The 20,067-nt window shown below is 41.8% G+C and overlaps 1 protein-coding gene across 1 annotated transcript; it reads left to right on the top strand.

Annotated features, from left to right (window-relative positions):
- Positions 1 to 116: 116 nt before the first annotated feature.
- Positions 117 to 10,352, top strand: casd1 (CAS1 domain sialic acid O acetyltransferase 1). Its single transcript, XM_086136957.1, has 18 exons — positions 117 to 440; positions 2,585 to 2,681; positions 2,793 to 2,913; positions 3,820 to 3,864; positions 3,954 to 4,016; positions 4,098 to 4,142; positions 4,218 to 4,341; positions 4,489 to 4,703; positions 5,136 to 5,558; positions 5,658 to 5,747; positions 5,819 to 5,938; positions 6,050 to 6,206; positions 6,616 to 6,695; positions 7,088 to 7,189; positions 7,280 to 7,420; positions 8,077 to 8,154; positions 8,239 to 8,331; positions 8,811 to 10,352. Exons 1-18 carry the CDS (start codon positions 224 to 226, stop codon positions 9,078 to 9,080), a joined length of 2,481 nt encoding a protein of 826 aa, XP_085993083.1. The 5' UTR covers positions 117 to 223; the 3' UTR covers positions 9,081 to 10,352.
- The last annotated feature ends 9,715 nt before the right edge of the window (positions 10,353 to 20,067 follow it).

A 20,067-nucleotide genomic window follows, 5' to 3' on the forward strand; every position in this document is an offset into this window, starting at 1 on the left:
TTCACTGGGAATTTTAATGACAACATATTGCACAAAAAAATCTGACACGTATGAACCGATACAGTATACTGTTAGTATATGGCACGTTACGGCCGACTATTCCCGGGTCGAATTTTGCTTCCAGCACATCCCTAGTTCGTCTCGAATATGAGCGCAAATGTGAGCAAAAACGTTGGTTAGTTTTACAATATAGGCAGTGACTCGTTCAAATTAGCAGTCAGGTATGGAAGGGGGAGGAGAAGACGACGAGGAGGAGGTTCGGAGACTCTCCCGTGGAGAGTTCACAGCTGCTTGTTGTCATGGAGGAGCGAAGATGGCGGTCCTGGGTTTGGGCAAGCGTGAAATAAACCAACATTTCACCATTAGGAATGCCAAGTTGATATCGCTCGTGCTCGTTGTTTTACTCGTCATATTCCACACGGCCTCGCGCTATTTTGGAGGTAAGCTGTTCACCCGTCGCTCCGGAATTGGAACACTTGTCACATGCTAATCGCTAATGCTAGCTGGCTTCTCGCCCCGTTACGGTCACTCTACTTCGCGAAAGATGCAAAGCAGTTTGACAACACCGCCGGCAAACGTTGCGGTAGTAACGATATGGCTTAGTGGCTTGGATTTGGCTTGATTTGCTGACTAGCCGACGCCGCGTCGAGTGAGCCGTGTTGTTTACATGCTCTTGGGCAGCATGCTTGTCTGAAAACCCTTAAATCCCTTTGAGCAGGACACCCACTTTAAGGTCAATTTTATACGGGTCTCTTTCTCCCCATTAGTAGAACCAGTTTATCATACTAGAAACGCTTTATCTCCTATTGCATTACAATTCTTAGATATTCATGGGACGACAGGGTATTAGCGAGGCAGGCAAACGTTGGCACCACTACTCGTAATGCTAATCAATACAATATCAAGAGATTCACAGTCTCTTTATAATCACACTAGCTAAACCCCGGTGGGACAAAAAAAAGACTCCGTGTACGAGACTAATATTGTAGTAAAAAATATATATATTTTTACAGAAAAAGAAAAGAAACAGTTTACTGTAGAGCAGGGGTGGGCAATTATTTTCCCCAGGGGGGGAAAATGAGAAGCAGAAAATATTGTGGAGGGCCGGGCCAAAAGTTAGAAATCTACTCCCGATTTCAATTTTATTTCTACGTTGAAATAAGTTAATGGCATTGTTTACAAAAGCTGATAAGAGTATGTATTATTGCTAGATAATGAAAGTGCAGTTATTTTACAGACAACCGATTTCTTCAGTGAAATTATGCAATTCTAATTGTGCAACATTTGTAACTCTTTTTCAGTAAGATGAACACTACAACGCTTTCTGATTTTAACTTTCCCATGAAGATAGCACAATGTCTTTGTATGCCAGTAGTAATGTCACATTTTTCGTCCCAACTGCCAAACAATGTAGAAAAAATACAAGCAAGCATGTTTCAGTGTTTTGATTGATCTACAGGATGTAAAAATGTTCGCAATTCAAGTAAAATTCACTGCAATAAAGAGTCACTTGCATGTCGTCATTTTGGATCCAATGATTGAAAATAGCGGCACAGACACATTCCCTTTGCTTCACATTCAATCTGGGAAAGTGCAGCCTTGAAAGTATCCAAAAAAATAAATAAATAGTGGCTGTCGAGAGGCTTTGTGTGCCTCCGCTACTCGTGAGCGGAACCCGAAGGCGTGTGCAACCTAACACTTGCTTGTATTGTCCTGAACAAAAGGGTGAGGTCAACGATGCACCTGATCCAGCTGAAAAGGGAGACATACTGTACATTCCGACTTTCTCTCACATTTGAGAGCGTGATGGCAACTGAAGTAACAAGGATTTTTGGACGTGTCTGTACATATTAAGTTTGCAATCGGCATTAGAATATGAGACTCTTGTTTAAAAAAGAAAAAAAAGTCATGCGCGTTAGTTGTCTAAATTGCTGGAGCAACTATGTATTACAATATGCTCCTCAAACAATTACATGAGCATGATGCCAAATTTATTTGTAACCAATTTACAAGTGGATTAACTTGAGGGACAGGAGGAAAAAAAAAGTCCTACTGCACGTAAACTATTTCAGGAATTATTTATTTTGATATTTTCCGCAACCAATTACACAAGGGTGATGCCATTATTATTTGGAAATGGTTTACAGGTCGATGAACCAGTCCGCAATAGAGCGGCTGGTGAGTGACAATGTGTCCTCTGCATGGGAAGTGTTGTTTACACACAGGGAGCAGCTGCCGTAAGTCGCGACGACACGAAATGGACACGTCTTTCTGCCTGCCGGTACAGTTACTCCCAGAAGTCAAACGAAAATGTCTCAATCGTCTATAAACATCACGATACGACAAAAGCCTCGTTGTTGTTCATCGTCACGGAAGCAAAACGACAACCGGATTGTCGTCGTCGACCGTCGGCTATAAATGAGTGACTCGCCGATGCCCTCTTTTATTTCGCTCTGTATGTGGTGGTAGTCCTGAATGGGCGCAGGGAAAAGCGCTTTTCGTCAGTGTTCTTTTGATGCTTGGTATTTATTTACCAGGAGCTTCTCTGTGCTTTGACCTCCCCACCCCACCCCACCCCCCATAGGCCGAGATTCATGCGAATGGCTGCTGTCCAGCGGACGGTACTTGGGGGAGAATGTTTGGCAGCCTTACGGCTGCATGATGCACAAGTACAAAAGCATGTGAGTCCCTCAGATGGCGTTGTGTGACATGTGCGTACAAAGCAAATAACCAAGAGGAAATCTACAGCCGCACGCTACGCGTGCTTGACAATGGTTGTCTTTGTGCGACAGTGAAGCCAAAACCTGCCTTTCGAAAAAGCGAGTGGCCTTTCTTGGAGATTCCCGAATCCGACAGCTGTTTTACTCCTTCATCAAAATTATTGAGCCTGGCCGAAGAGAAGATGGGAAGAAGGTATGCGCGGACGTCATTTTAACACAATTTACAAATTGAAGTCGACGACGGGTTGAGAACATTCACTTTGCATTATTATGTTGGGAGGGAGGAGGGGTCTTTGGAATGAGAACACCTACGAAGTCAGCTGGCGTCACAGCGTCCGCTATACAGATTCAGCAATTTATAATACATAGCAAAGACAATGCAGATGTTTTAAGTACTTTTTTTTTTTTTTTGGGTGAGTGACTGCGTATCGCAGGGGTGTCAAACTCATTTTTGTCACGGGCCACATTGTAGTTACCGTTTCCCTTGGAGGGCCATTACAAATTTTGGGAAACCATCTAAATGTTTCATCCCCTCCACATATTACATATTCAGCGCACAACACATTGTTGAATAACTCGTTTTAAAATCAGAAGTCAAGAATAATGACTGCTATTGTGGATTACATGTTACAATTTGACATTTTGCTTCAGACTTTAACGAGCATCATGGAACTTGACATGCTTGATTTGCTTTCGTGGGCCACATAAAATGATGTGGCGGTCCAGATCTGGCCCCCGGGCCTTGATTTTGACATCTGTGGCGTATACAGTAGCATACCCCGACCTATTTAAATCAGGAAACCGGTTGTTTTTTTAAATTTAGATTTTTTTCTCTTTCAAATTCATCATTGCTCTCGAACCAAACAAAAGCCGAGTTTATCTGGCATTCCCCTCCAAGTCATCCATGACCACAACTGCTCCTCAATGGGGGTTGTTATTTCGAACCTTGGATTCAGTTTGTATTCAACAGCCTGAAGGCTCACCCGAAGGCCTCTAGAGTGGACAATTCAAGTCCGTGTAATGGATATCAAGATTCCAGCTGAGAAGTCTCACAATGTCGCAAACAAGAATCTCTTTTATGTTTCATGCCGAATGGAAGCACGCGGACATCGCCTTCCAAGAAAAGAGCTCCTCTCTTTATGTGGTGAGCTGTTTTTGTCAATTGGCATTTGTCTCAGCTGTGCCATCAACCGACAGGAAGTGAAAAACATCCTCCTTTCTTTGAGTGTGCAGGACTTCCTCTGGCATCCAGAGGCGAACAACTCGATGACGCAGCGTTTGGCCTCATGGACACGCGTAAGTGAGCACACGTTCTCACCTTGCGGCAAGTCGGCCGGCCGCAGCATTTTGTAACGTCTGCAGTGTGGTGCGTTTCAGGAAGGCTCAGCGAGGCCCGATGTCGTCATCCTCGGTGCCGCAACGGTACGTTTGTTGAACAGCCCGGGCGGCGCGCGAGTTGGGTCTTCAACCCTCTCTTGTCGTCTTCATTTACCGCAGTGGTCCATCAAACTGCACGGTGGCAGCAGTGAGACTCTGAAGCAGTACCAAGTCAACGTGAGCGCCATGGCCGTGTACCTGGAGAGGCTGGCCCAGCACGGAGAGGTCTACTGGGTCCTGCAAGGTCACACGTCCAATACAATTGAAGGCTGGAAATATGATCCGCTGACTCGTTGCTTCACCACAGTGATGAATTTCCCATCGCCCTGCCATCCATTGCTCGTTTAATACCCGCAAACATGCAGTCAACCTGCACAATCTTCCCCTCCAGAACCAGTCAATGAGGAGCTGCTGAGAAAGGACCGGAAGGTGATCACCAATCACCAGTTGGAGCTCTACAACAAAGCGGCGGTGGACGCGATTGATGCCGCTAAGCGGAACAACAGGTCGTCGGTGAAGCGACTGGCCGCCTCGCGCAAGGCGGCGCTGGAGACCATCGGCCAATCGGACGACGGGCTGCACATACCCGAAGGTGCCAGAGATATTGTAAGTTCATTCAGTCGTCGTAAAGAAGTTCCTTCTAGCACACGGGTAAAATTGAGAAAAAAAAACCAAAAGTCATAATGAATGAATGATCAGAAATGCATTGGAATTGTGGCTCAATAATGTTTTAGAAAGCAAAGCTCATCGAGCAGGACTGAACAAAAAAAGCATAGCGCCCCGAGAAGAGATGGAAACTAGTTTGACAGCATCACGGGGGTCTTCAAACTTGCTGTTCAGTCAATCGGCCTATTGAAAGGAGGTGAAAAGTTGATCGATTGATTGACGAGATGGAGTGCGCCGCACTAAACGTGGACCAGAGGAAGCGAAGAAGCGAGTTGTCTCAGGAGATGAGAAAGAAAAAAAGAAAAAGAAAGACAACACTTGGGACCGACCGGATCCAAATCAGCTCAACGGAGTATCGCTGCTCTGTTTTAGGGGGCCATGGTGCTGATGAACGCCTTGTGCAACAAGCTCCACAGACCCATCGACGGCTCCTGCTGCCAGACGGCGCCGTCGCCCACCCTCCTGCAGAAACTGGCCCTGTGCTTCTTTGTGGCCTCGGCCCTCGTCCTCCTGGGCTTTCACGTCCTCGGCAACAACCGCCACCACCACCGGCCCGTGCCGCCGGACCTCGAGAGTCTGGAAGAAAAGAAGCCGGCGAGCGCCGTGGCCCCGCTGGGAGCCACGGCGCTTTTCCAGGCCGTGTGCAAAATGGGCATCATCATGGCCTACTTTTATCTTTGCGATCGGGCCGACTTGTTCATGAAGGAGCACAAGTTCTACACCCACTTGACCTTCTTCATCCCCCTCATCTACATATTTGTGCTGGGGGTGTTCTACAGTGACAACAGCAAAGAGGTACGGCCTTCATTTACCAGTGAGATGTCCAAATAGTGAAAAGCGTGGCCTCCGTTCTGACTTACGATAAAAGACAAAGTTCCTGTTCCCTCCACGCAGACCCGATTACTGAATCGAGAGCAAACCGATGAGTGGAAGGGCTGGATGCAGCTGGTCATCCTGATCTATCACATATCTGGAGCCAGTGCGGTGAGTTCCTCACGTCTCGCATGTCGTTTCAAGACGTCATCAGAATAATAAATCAATGTCGCGCCTTTCAGTTCATTCCCGTGTACATGCACGTGCGGGTGCTGGTGGCCGCGTACCTTTTCCAGACCGGCTATGGGCACTTTTCTTTTTTTTGGCTCAAAGGAGATTTTGGACTGTATAGAGTATGTCAGGTGAGAACGCACGGGGTGGTCGGAGTCGCAACAGGGGGGGGAGGGGGGGAACCCAAATGGAATGTCCATTGCTATTGTTGTTTTCTTAATGAATCCTTCTTCTTCCTGCAGGTGCTTTTTCGTCTCAACTTCCTGGTGTTAGTCTTGTGTGTGGTGATGGACAGGCCCTACCAGTTCTATTACTTTGTCCCACTAGTCACCTTTTGGTTCGGCGTCATCTATGGCATGATGGCCATGTGGCCTCAAATCCTGCAGAAGAGGGCCAACGGTAAGCGTTTGGAGACAAAGGATGAATGATTTTTGAAAAAGAATGGAATAGCCATTTAATGACAGTGTTGTTTTTGTTCTTGTGATTTATTTATTTTTTCTCCAAATTATTTTCCCATTCAGGTTTTTAACAAACACAAGAAATAAATGTAAAAAAGACAATGAGGACGCATGCACTTCTTAAGCACCGAACCTATCAAATTAAATAAAATATACTTCTAAAAATAAAGACGACCAACTGACGTAAATGGAGTTGATCTGTTTTTGTTTTTTTTTTCTAAATTGGAGTCGTTGCAATTTGAAAATGACATCGAGATTTCTCGTTCAATCCGATCAACCGTTCCAGCCCGATTGGAAACTTTTAACCGCGTCACTTTTTAAACTTAACGGTGGTCTTGTGTCATGTGCAGCCAGCGGCATGTGGCATCTCGGCGTCCTCGTCAAGCTTCTGGTCCTTCTGTTGTTCATCTGCGTCTTGGCGTACTCACAGGTGAGCCAAATCTGCGCACATTGTAGCCTACTGCTAAATTCACATGAATCGCGCTGAAAACAAAAGTAGTAGTATTTTTTTTTTGCTGTGCATATTTGTTGACATGGTTGCAGTTCACTTTGGGAAAAAAACTTTCCGTCAGCCATGCATGCCATTTACTTCCTGAATGGCCCACAAGGAGGCATCAGTGATTGGTATTGGTAACTAGCATCGGCAGCCTTTGCCTATACTTTAATACCGCCGTCATCTAAAGTGCGAAACGGCATTTGGAAATTCACCGGCAATCAAAGTATTAACATCTTGATGAGTGAAAAGGATACATTTAGATAAGTGGTGCACCTGGTATCGATTCCCAAAGCAATTTTGGGTGAAGTTTGTCTTTGTGTCCGCAGGATTTCTTTCAGGCCGTCTTCTCCTTTTGGCCCTTCTCCAAGCTCTTTGAAGTGAACGGAAGCGTCTACGAGTGGGGCTTCAGATGGAAGCTGGACAGATTTGTACGTTTTGACGTCGCGACACACTCATGCCTGCGGCATCTCATTTTCTAGCCGGCGGGGTCAAATTTGTTTGGATGCGTTGCGCGGCAGGCGGTGATCCACGGCATGCTGTTCGCCTTCGTCTACCTGGTGCTGCAGAAGCGGCAGGTGCTGTGCGAAGGCAAAGGAGAAGCTCTCTTCTCTGCCTGGATCTCCAGCCCGCTCTTCTTCCTCGCCATCGTCACCTTTGTCGTAAGAGCGATTCGCCGTTTTGTACATTTCCATCTTGAGAACGTCCTGCAAACCTCAGTGAGGGCTCATGGGAGAACAGGGTCAACGATTCTGAGTTGTTTGATTGGAGATAACCACACCGAGGACAATATACAACATGGCAAACTCCACTCAAAGTGATGGTAAAGTCGACACATAAAAATTTATCAACTTAAAACAAATGTTTGTTTTTAAGCAGGAGATTTTGGCTGCTCACCGGTAAATATGGAGGATGAGTTTCTCTATTTTTGTCATGCAGTCGACGATTTGTAATTCTTTAAATCTTGTGAATGACACTGAATCTGCTGTGTGAAGGTCTTAAAATTTGTGACATGAACAACGGTGCTCAATTGAATTCAGAAAACTGAACTGGAGCATTTATAATTGGTCAGCAGTATGTTATTCGAATATCGCTGAAAAACGGATCACAGTGGCCCTTCAAAAGTCTTCCTCAACCTGCATAGCTTCATTTACTGCTCTGACGTACTAATTTTTTTTTCTTTTTTCACGCACACACACGCACACAAAAGTCTTGTGTATACAGAAACTCAACAGCAACTATCCCACAGCGAATCTTTTCACCTCACCTCACTCAGAACGTCAAGCACGTCAACACTTGTCTCCTCCCATCATTCCAGACATATTCCGTGTGGGCCAGCAGCTGCAAAAACAAATCGGAGTGTAACGAGATGCATCCTTACATCTCTGTAGTGCAGGTATCTAATAGTCTCTGCTCCTTTTTTTTTTTTTTTTTTGGTCATATAATGTCAACTTCAATTGACCTTTGCTCACACAAACAGATCTTGGCCTTCATCCTAATCCGGAACATTCCCGGCTACGCCCGCTCCATCTATAGCTCCTTCTTTGCCTGGTTTGGAAAGATCTCCTTGGAGGTGAGACTGTCTCACCAACAGAGTTAAGAACATTAATGATGAAAACTCGAGTGGATATACAAAGTCGACACACCCTTAGCCAAATGCAAAGTTTTTGTCATTGTAAAATAAAATAAAAAATTGAGGCTGGACTAAGTTTTGAACAGGGGTGTGTGGACGTTTTTAACTCATTCACTCCCAAATACGTTTTTAAACGTCTTTTCAGACTTGGTCCGGAATTGGCTGGTATTGAATGAGTTAATGTATGCATGTATTTTTCTCATATAAAAATGTCCGCAACTGACTTTTTGTGAAAGAAAGAATGTCTGTATCTGTGAAGGATTCTTGAGACTCTGCATAGACAAACCTCTCATCCGAGAATTTTACATAGCATGAAAAAAAATCCTCCATGTTGATAGCGTGTAGGAAACAGTACGACTCCATGACAAAGCCATTCGAAACCACCCACATACTTGCCTGAACTCTTTTGTCTCCCCCAGCTGTTCATCTGCCAGTATCACATCTGGCTGGCGGCGGACACCAAGGGCATCTTGATCCTGATCCCCGGCAGCCCATCGCTCAACATCCTGGTCAGCACGTTCATCTTCGTGTGCGTCGCCCACGAGATTTCAGTCATCACGAACGACTTGGCCCAGGTGGTCATCCCCAAGGACACGGCGGCGCTCCTCAAGAGGCTGGGGGGTTTCCTGGTCCTGGTAACGCTCACCCTTTTCATTGCCCGAGACCGTCAAAGCATGCCCGGGACCTGAGCCTTGCCCGAGACTGGCGAGACGTGTCGTTCACCGAACACTTTTTTTTTTTTTTACTGCTGAGATAGTCGCACACTGAAGAACGATGCCCCTCTACCCTCACTCCCTCCCTGAAAAAAACTCCCCCCCCCCTCCTCTCACAGTAAGTAAAACGAAAACTTTAAAAATTTGACATTGCAAAAGGGAGGGGTGGTACATTTATTAAGAACAACAACAACGAAAGGTCCATTTGCTTCAGAACTTCTCATTCAGCACTGAAGCAGCCTCTCAACTCTCCGTCCACATTGACTGAACTAGAAAAAGAAAAAGAAAAAAACCAAACGCGAGCCTTCTGCTTCCTATTTTCATCATTGTGTTGTACAGGACTGGAATTGAAAGATGGACCAACAAGTCGCTCTTCTGATCAAAACTCAGACTACCCCCCTCCCCTTTTTGTTTTTTGTGAGTAGTGCTGTGCTAAAAAGGTACTGTACTGTGTCACCTGCTGTAGCGGTGAAATATGTAATATGTACAGTATTTAATTATTTAAAATGAAGCGTATATTTTATACTCGGTACTTTTTGGGCACCCGCGAAGTGAAGAAAGTCGTCGATCCGATCGATGACACGCTTTTGACTTTTTGGTTTGTTTATAATCTGCCTCTTTGAGCTGTGGTGAAACATGCACTGGTTGGCCAGCACGAAAGCTAACTAACGAACTCCCATTCGACATGCAGCTTTTTCCCCACCGACTCCATACGCGTGAGTAGCCACCAACACGAACTGACTGGGTGAAAAAGGCTACTTGCTGATATTTTACATTTGGGTGTTTTATTTTTGTGGCCTGCCCTCTCCTACGCAGGATTTAGCACTTTTATTTAATGACACTCATTGCTGACAATGAGTCCATGTGCAGCTAATTGTCTGCACTGAAGCAGGTTTGTATCGAGAAAATCACCAGATCAACTTGTGATCTACGGGCGTTACTGCAAACGAGTTGTATTTAGTATTTGGAATGAGAAGGCGCGATGCGAGTCGCAGTCGCCGCATTCCTCTCCAAAAATTGTTGAGCCTTGATGTCATTTAAGATTTGAACCCAGCGGTTTCCGAATTGTGGTACTTTGGCACTCTGGCCTTAATTGTTCCATTCTGGTAGTATAAAAGCAACAAGTATTTATACTTTTTGTTACACATTTTTTGTGATGTCTTAAAATGTGAAATGTATCCATATTTATAAATGCCTTCACTATGATGTACATCATGATCACCTCATAAAATGTGCAGTTTTGGCTCCCGTTGTCTGAAATAGGTTGTGCTTATTTCCTCTTGGGCCAGAAAGAACAAAAATTCATTGAATCATTTTATTGATGCCACACCTCCCACTGAGGGTTAAAAAAATCCTTCAAAAGGGCCCTTGTGCAATTCAAGTCACAATACATTTGACTAATGTGGACCAAATTGGTGTGAGTGTTGTTTATTTATTTTTTTAAATTATTTGCTGAAAACCTGTGACAATATCATGCAGGGGTGGGCAATCCCAGTCCTGGAGGCCCGCTATCCTGCATGTTTTCCAATTCTCCCTGTTGCAACACACCTGATTCAAATGAACAGGTTCAATATCAAGCTTCTGCAGAGCTTGTTGGTGATCTGCTCACTCACCTGATAAAAGACCACGCACACGGTCGCCATCTGACCGCACCTGTCTGCTGCACTTGATCAATTCCCTCGTACACACTTGAGTGATGTGTTGGTCGCGAACGAGCCGGTACAAAGAAGTGAACGATGAGAGCCGGCTCTGTCATTTTCCTTCCCTCTCTCTCTCTTCCCTCTCCCTCTCCCTCTCGATGTCGCTCTCTTTTTCACGTGTCTGAAGCGAGGTTTGGCAGGAGCTCAGCTGCCCTGCTCAGAGAGGTTGACCAAAAGAGAAAGGGGAGGGGCGAGGGGCTTGTTAGGTACTGCGTAGAGTGCACACTGAGCACATGCTCCGTCGCGTCTGCGCAGCCACAGACAGACACATACCTGTCAACTTGTACGTTTTCCCCGTATTTTATGCGTTTTTTATCATTTCAAATCATGTACGACGCATTACAACTTTTATACGGGAGGGGAAAAAAAACAATTGTGAACCGATCTCACAAAGACCATTTGGGCTCAAATCCAGATTGTCTCACCTGCTGGTAACCAACGACAATGCCGTTGTCGATCGCTACTAATGTCACTGCAAACCAGCAAAAGTAATCCTCAGTCGTATACAGTATTTTTTTTTCATTACTGCGAACGGTAGGATTGATAAAGCATGATGTGCGCATGCGCGGTAAGCCATTGTAAGGGTTTTTGTTGCTTTGTAAGGGGAATCGTAATCATTTAAAAGTGCAGCTATTAGCCGAGGTTGGTTGACAGCTATGCAAAAGGAATTGAATTTCCCAGTTCCAACTTATCCAGAGGATCATAAACATAACAAAAAAAGACCAACATGGTGAGACAGCACCTGAAAAAGGGACCCAGGGAGTTGTATTTTTTTCGGTGGGACTGTACTTGTGTAAGCTCATGTTATATTATTATCATTTTATGTTTAAGCATCATATTATTTCATGTAAAGCATACCTAAATTATATTCTGTTGTTTAAGAATTGCTGACACATGTTTTTATGTTAATAGGTTCTGATTGTCTGTTAAAGAGAAGCAGGGAGTGATTTTAGTTACGAGACTTGTGTTCTCGAACATGCTGCGGTGCAGACGTCTTTTTTTTCCCCCTTTTAAAAAACTGCATTAAAGGATTCCATCTCTCCTTTTGTCATTCGTAAAGTAGAACTATACATGGTCGTTTTTTTCGGCTAAAAATGCCTTACTATACATGGTCATTTTTTTCGGCTAAAAACACCTGGTCGTTTTTTTTTTCGGCTAAAAACACCTTACTATGGATAAAAACGCCTTATTATACATGGTCGGGTTTTTTTCGGCTAAAAACGCCTTACTATACGTGGTCGTTTTTTTTTGCCGAAAAAAACGACCATGGAAAGTAAGGCGTTTTTAGCCGAAAAAAAGGATCATTTATAGTAAGGCGTTTTTAGCGAAAAAAACCCGACCATGTATAGTAAGGCGTTTTTAGCCGAAAAAAACGACTATGTATTGTAAGGCGTTTTTAGCTGAAAAAAACGACCATGTATATAGTAAGGCGTTTTTAGCGAAAAAACGACCATTTATAGTAAGGCGTTTTTAGCCGAAAAAAACTACCATGTATAGTCAGGCGTTTTTAGCCCGAAAAAAACCGCCATGTATAGTAAGGCGTTTTTAGCCCGAAAAAAACGACCATGTATAGTAAGGCGTGTTTAGCCGAAAAAAACGACCATGTATAGTAAGGTGTTTTTAGACGAAAAAAACGACCATGTATAGAAAGGCGTTTTTAGCCCGAAAAAACGACATAGTATAATAAGGCGTTTTTAGCCCGATAAAAATGACCATGTATAGTAAGGCGTTTTTAGCCGAAAAAAACTACCATGTATAGAAAGATGTTTTTAGATGAAAAAAACTACCATGTATAGTAAGGTGTTTTTAGACAAAAAAAACGACCATGCATAGTAAGGCGTTTTTAGCCCGAAAAAACGACATACTATAGTAAGGCGTTTTTAGCCGAAAAAACCCCCATGTATAGTAAGGCGTTTTTCGCCCGAAAAAAACGACACAGTATAGTAAGGCGTTTTTAGCCCGAAAAAAACGACCATGTATAGTAAGGCGTTTTTAGCCGAAAAAAACGACATAGTATAGTAAGGCGTTTTTAGCCTGAAAAAAACGACATAGTATAGTAAGGCGTTTTTAGCCCGAAAAAAACGACATAGTAGTAAGCCGTTTTTAGCACGAAAAAAACGACATAGTATAGTAAGGCGTTTTTAGCCGAAAAAAACGACATAGTATAGTAAGGCGCTTTTAGCCTGAAAAAAACGACATAGTATAGTAAGGCGTTTTTAGCCTGAAAAAAACGACATAGTATAGTAAGGCGTTTTTAGCCTGAAAAATGAATGAATGAAAAACGACATAGTATAGTAAGGCGTTTTTAGCCTGAAAAAAACGACATAGTATAGTAAGGCGTTTTTAGCCCGAAAAAAACGACATAGTAGTAAGCCGTTTTTAGCACGAAAAAAACGACATAGTATAGTAAGGCGTTTTTAGCCGAAAAAAACGACAGTATAGTAAGGCGTTTTATAGACCGAAAAAAACGACATAGTATAGTAAGGCGTTTTTAGCCGAAAAAAACGACATAGTATAGTAAGGCGTTTTATAGACCGAAAAAAACGACATAGTATAGTAAGGCGTTTTTAGCCGAAAAAAACGACATAGTATAGTAAGGCGTTTTTCGCCCGGAAAAAACGACATATTATAGTAAGGCGTTTTTAGCCGAAAAAAACCCCCATGTATAGTAAGGCGTTTTTAGCCCGAAAAAAACGACATAGTATAGTAAGGCGTTTTTAGCCCGAAAAAAACGACATAGTATAGTAAGGCGTTTTTAGCACAAAAAAACCGACATAGTATAGTAAGGTGTTTTTAGCCGAAAAAAACGACATAGTATAGTAAGGCGTTTTTAGCCTGAAAAAAACGACATAGTATAGTAAGGTGTTTTTAGCCTGAAAAAAACGACATAGTATAGTAAGGTGTTTTATAGCCGAAAAAAACGACATAGTATAGTAAGGCGTTTTTAGCCCGAAAAAAACGACATAGTATAGTAAGGCGTTTTTCGCCCGAAAAAAACGACATAGTATAGTAAGGCGTTTTTAGCCCGAAAAAACCCCACCATGTATAGTAAGGCGTTTTTAGCCCGAAAACCCCCCACCATGTATAGTAAGGCGTTTTTAGCCGAAAAAAACGACCATGTATAGTAAGGTGTTTTTAGACGAAAAAAACCACCATGTATAGAAAGGCGTTTTTAGCCCGAAAAAACGACATAGTATAGTAAGGCGTTTTAGCCGGAAAAAAACGACAGAGTATAGTAAGGCGTTTTTCGCCCGAAAAAAACGACATAGTATAGTAAGGCGTTTTTAGCCCGAAAAAACCCCATGTATAGTAAGGCGTTTTTAGCCCAAAAAAACCCCACCATGTATAGTAAGGCGTTTTTAGCCCGAAAAAAACGACCATGTATAGTAAGGCGTGTTTAGCCGAAAAAAACGACCATGTATAGTAAGGTGTTTTTAGACGAAAAAAACGACCATGTATAGAAAGGCGTTTTTAGCCAGAAAAAACGACATAGTATAGTAAGGCGTTTTTAGCACAAAAAAACCGACATAGTATAGTAAGGCGTTTTTAGCCGAAAAAAAACGACATAGTATAGTAAGGCGTTTTTAGCCTGAAAAAAACGACATAGTATAGTAAGGCGTTTTTAGCCTGAAAAAAACGACATAGTATAGTAAGGCGTTTTTAGCCGAAAAAAACGACAGTATTGTAAGGCGTTTTATAGACCGAAAAAAACGACATAGTATAGTAAGGCGTTTTTAGCCGAAAAAAACGACATAGTATAGTAAGGCGTTTTATAGACCGAAAAAAACGACATAGTATAGTAAGGCGTTTTTCGCCCGGAAAAAACGACATATTATAGTAAGGCGTTTTTAGCCCGAAAAAAACGACATAGTATAGTAAGGCGTTTTTAGCCCGAAAAAAACGACATAGTATAGTAAGGCGTTTTTAGCACAAAAAAACCGACATAGTATAGTAAGGTGTTTTTAGCCCAAAAAAACGACATAGTATAGTAAGGCGTTTTTAGCCGGAAAAAACGACATATTATAGTAAGGCGTTTTTAGCCCGAAAAAAACGACATAGTATAGTAAGGCGTTTTTAGCCGAAAAAAACGACATAGTATAGTAAGGCGTTTTTAGCCCGAAAAAAAACGACATAGTATAGTAAGGCGTTTTTAGCCCGAAAAAAACGACATAGTATAGTAAGGCGTTTTTAGCCGAAAAAACCGACATAGTATAGTAAGGTGTTTTTAGCCGAAAAAAACAACATAGTATAGTAAGGCGTTTTTAGCTCGAAAAAAACGACAGTATAGTAAGGCGTTTTTAGCCCGAAAAAAACGACATATTATAGTAAGGCGTTTTTAGCCCGAAAAAAAACGACATAGTATAGTAAGGCGTTTTTAGCCGAAAAAACCGACATAGTATAGTAAGGCGTTTTTAGCTCGAAAAAAACGACATATTATAGTAAGGCGTTTTTAGCCCGAAAAAAACGACATATTATAGTAAGGCGTTTTTAGCCCGAAAAAAACGACATAGTATAGTAAGGCGTTTTTAGCCGAAAAAAACAACATAGTATAGTAAGGCGTTTTTAGCCCGAAAAAAACGACATAGTATAGTAAGGCGTTTTTAGCCGAAAAAACCGACATAGTATAGTAAGGCGTTTTTAGCTCGAAAAAAACGACAGTATAGTAAGGCGTTTTTAGCCCGAAAAAACGACATACTATAGTAAGGCGTTTTTAGCCGAAAAAACCCCCATGTATAGTAAGGCGTTTTTCGCCCGAAAAAAACGACACAGTATAGTAAGGCGTTTTTAGCCCGAAAAAAACGACCATGTATAGTAAGGCGTTTTTAGCCGAAAAAAACGACATAGTATAGTAAGGCGTTTTTAGCCTGAAAAAAACGACATAGTATAGTAAGGCGTTTTTAGCCCGAAAAAAACGACATAGTAGTAAGCCGTTTTTAGCACGAAAAAAACGACATAGTATAGTAAGGCGTTTTTAGCCGAAAAAAACGACATAGTATAGTAAGGCGCTTTTAGCCTGAAAAAAACGACATAGTATAGTAAGGCGTTTTTAGCCTGAAAAAAACGACATAGTATAGTAAGGCGTTTTTAGCCTGAAAAATGAATGAATGAAAAACGACATAGTATAGTAAGGCGTTTTTAGCCTGAAAAAAACGACATAGTATAGTAAGGCGTTTTTAGCCCGAAAAAAACGACATAGTAGTAAGCCGTTTTTAGCACGAAAAAAACGACATAGTATAGTAAGGCGTTTTTAGCCGAAAAAAACGACAGTATAGTAAGGCGTTTTATAGACCGAAAAAAACGACATAGTATAGTAAGGCGTTTTTAGCCGAAAAAAACGACATAGTATAGTAAGGCGTTTTATAGACCGAAAAAAACGACATAGTATAGTAAGGCGTTTTTAGCCGAAAAAAACGACATAGTATAGTAAGGCGTTTTTCGCCCGGAAAAAACGACATATTATAGTAAGGCGTTTTTAGCCGAAAAAAACCCCCATGTATAGTAAGGCGTTTTTAGCCCGAAAAAAACGACATAGTATAGTAAGGCGTTTTTAGCCCGAAAAAAACGACATAGTATAGTAAGGCGTTTTTAGCACAAAAAAACCGACATAGTATAGTAAGGCGTTTTTAGCCTGAAAAAAACGACATAGTATAGTAAGGTGTTTTTAGCCTGAAAAAAACGACATAGTATAGTAAGGTGTTTTATAGCCGAAAAAAACGACATAGTATAGTAAGGCGTTTTTAGCCCGAAAAAAACGACATAGTATAGTAAGGCGTTTTTCGCCCGAAAAAAACGACATAGTATAGTAAGGCGTTTTTAGCCCGAAAAAACCCCACCATGTATAGTAAGGCGTTTTTAGCCCGAAAACCCCCCACCATGTATAGTAAGGCGTTTTTAGCCGAAAAAAACGACCATGTATAGTAAGGTGTTTTTAGACGAAAAAAACCACCATGTATAGAAAGGCGTTTTTAGCCCGAAAAAACGACATAGTATAGTAAGGCGTTTTTAGCCGGAAAAAAACGACAGAGTATAATATAGTAAGGCGTTTTTCGCCCGAAAAAAACGACATAGTATAGTAAGGCGTTTTTAGCCCGAAAAAACCCCATGTATAGTAAGGCGTTTTTAGCCCAAAAAAACCCCACCATGTATAGTAAGGCGTTTTTAGCCCGAAAAAAACGACCATGTATAGTAAGGCGTGTTTAGCCGAAAAAAACGACCATGTATAGTAAGGTGTTTTTAGACGAAAAAAACGACCATGTATAGAAAGGCGTTTTTAGCCAGAAAAAACGACATAGTATAGTAAGGCGTTTTTAGCACAAAAAAACCGACATAGTATAGTAAGGCGTTTTTAGCCGAAAAAAAACGACATAGTATAGTAAGGCGTTTTTAGCCTGAAAAAAACGACATAGTATAGTAAGGCGTTTTTAGCCGAAAAAAACGACAGTATAGTAAGGCGTTTTATAGACCGAAAAAAACGACATAGTATAGTAAGGCGTTTTTAGCCGAAAAAAACGACATAGTATAGTAAGGCGTTTTATAGACCGAAAAAAACGACATAGTATAGTAAGGCGTTTTTCGCCCGGAAAAAACGACATATTATAGTAAGGCGTTTTTAGCCCGAAAAAAACGACATAGTAAGGCGTTTTTAGCCCGAAAAAAACGACATAGTATAGTAAGGCGTTTTTAGCACAAAAAAACCGACATAGTATAGTAAGGTGTTTTTAGCCCAAAAAAACGACATAGTATAGTAAGGCGTTTTTAGCCGGAAAAAACGACATATTATAGTAAGGCGTTTTTAGCCCGAAAAAAACGACATAGTATAGTAAGGCGTTTTTAGCCGAAAAAAACGACATAGTATAGTAAGGCGTTTTTAGCCCGAAAAAAAACGACATAGTATAGTAAGGCGTTTTTAGCCGAAAAAACCGACATAGTATAGTAAGGCGTTTTTAGCTCGAAAAAAACGACATATTATAGTAAGGCGTTTTTAGCCCGAAAAAAACGACATATTATAGTAAGGCGTTTTTAGCCCGAAAAAAACGACATAGTATAGTAAGGCGTTTTTAGCCGAAAAAAACAACATAGTATAGTAAGGCGTTTTTAGCCCGAAAAAAACGACATAGTATAGTAAGGCGTTTTTAGCCGAAAAAACCGACAGTATAGTAAGGCGTTTTTAGCTCGAAAAAAACGACAGTATAGTAAGGCGTTTTTAGCTCGAAAAAAACGACAGTATAGTAAGGCGTTTTTAGCACGAAAAAAATGGTCAGTTGAACCGGGGTTGCCTGGACCGAACACCTGCATGTGTACCTCTACACTGCCAGTCACTGTGACTTGACCTGAACGATAGGTGTATTTGGCATGCCCTATGGAGGGTTGCCAGTTAAGAAAAAGTGTTTGGTGTTGTATTTTCACACACCACCAAGCGGGGTTCGAACCGGGGTTGTCTGGACCGAACACCTGCATGTGTACCCCTACACTGCCAGTGACTGTGACTTGACCTGAACGATAGGTGTATTTGGCATGCACTATGGAGGGTTGCCAGTTAAGAAAAAGTGTTTGGTGTTGTTTTTTCACACATCACCAAGCAGAGTTCGAACCGGGGTTGTCTGGACCGAACACCTGCATGTGTACCCCTACACTGCCAGTGACTGTGACTTGACCTGAACGGTAGGTGTATTTGGCATGCACTATGGAGGGTTGCCAGTTAAGAAAAAGTGTTTGCTGTTGTATTTTCACACATCACCAAGCGGGGTTCGAACCGGGGTTGTCTGGACCGAACACCTGCATGTGTACCCCTACACCACCAGTGACTGCGACTTGCCCTGCACTATTTGCGTATTAGGCATTCACTAGGGAGAGTTTACAGTTAAATAAATAAAAAAATTTAAAAAAGCAAAGTGTTTGGTGTATTTTATTTTCTCATTTGACTGAGCGGGGTTTGAACCCAGGGAGCCTGGACCGAAAGCCGGAACGTGTGCCTCTACAGTACGACATATTGTCGTTTTTTTCGAGCTAAAAACGCCTTACTATACGTGGTCGTTTTTTTCGGCTAAAAACGCCTTACTACTTCGGGGGGTTTTTAGCCCGAAAAAAACGACATAGTATAGTAAGGCGTTTTTAGCCCGAAAAAAAACGACAGTGTAGTAAGGCGTTTTTAGCCCGAAAAAAACGACCTAGTGTAGTAAGGCGTTTTTAGCCCGAAAAAAACGACAGTGTAGAAAGGCCTTTTTAGCCGAAAAAACGACATAGTATAGTAAGGCGTTTTTAACCCGAAAAAAACGACAGTGTAGAAAGGCCTTTTCAGCCGAAAAAACGACATAGTATAGTAAGGCGTTTTTAGCCAAATAAAACGACAGTATAGTAAGGCGTTTTTAGCCGAAAAAAACGACATAGTATAGTAAGGCGTTTTTAGTACGAAAAAAACGACAGTATAGTAAGGCGTTTTTAGCCAAATAAAACGACATAGTATAGTAAGGCGTTTTTAGCCGAAAAAAACGACATAGTATAGTAAGGCGTTTTTTGCCCGAAAAAAAACACAGTATAGTAAGGCGTTTTTAGCCGAAAAAAACGACATAGTATAGTAAGGCGTTTTTAGCCGAAAAAAACGAAATAGTATAGTAAGGCTTTTATAGCCGAAAAAACGACATAGTATAGTAAGGCGTTTTTAGCCCGAAAAAAAAGACATAGTATAGTAAGGCGTTTTTAGCCGAAAAAAACGACATAGTATAGTAAGGCGTTTTAGCCCGAAAAAAACGACATAGTATAGTAAGGAGTTTTTAGCCCGAAAAAAACGACATAGTATAGTAAGGCGTTTTTAGCCCGAAAAAAACGACAGTGTAGAAAGGCCTTTTCAGCCGAAAAAACGACATAGTATAGTAAGGCGTTTTTAACCCGAAAAAAACGACATAGTATAGTAAGGCATTTTTAGCCGAAAAAAACGACATAGTATAGTAAGCCGTTTTTAGCCCGAAAAAAACGACATAGTATAGTAAGGCGTTTTTTGCCCGCAGGGCTATATGCCAATTTAGTATGGTCAAGCCAAGCTTATACAAATCAACACTCCTCACAACCAACCAATAATGGGGTGCTTGAAAATAACAATTATTCACTTTGCCAGTACACAGCAAATAATGAGAGGTGTTGAGGCAGAGGAACTCTTTTATTTTGTTAAGTTGTGCCTGCTTAATAATAGAAATAGCCCTTTTAGGGAAATAAGACATTTTTACTTTAACTTTGTTAAACAGTAGTTGTCTTTTTTTCCCTTAATT

Source organism: Hippocampus guttulatus, chromosome 18 (assembly GCF_054856545.1).
Source record: "Hippocampus guttulatus isolate MCC_2025c chromosome 18, RoL_Hgut_1.0, whole genome shotgun sequence".
NCBI lineage: Eukaryota > Metazoa > Chordata > Actinopteri > Syngnathiformes > Syngnathidae > Hippocampus > Hippocampus guttulatus.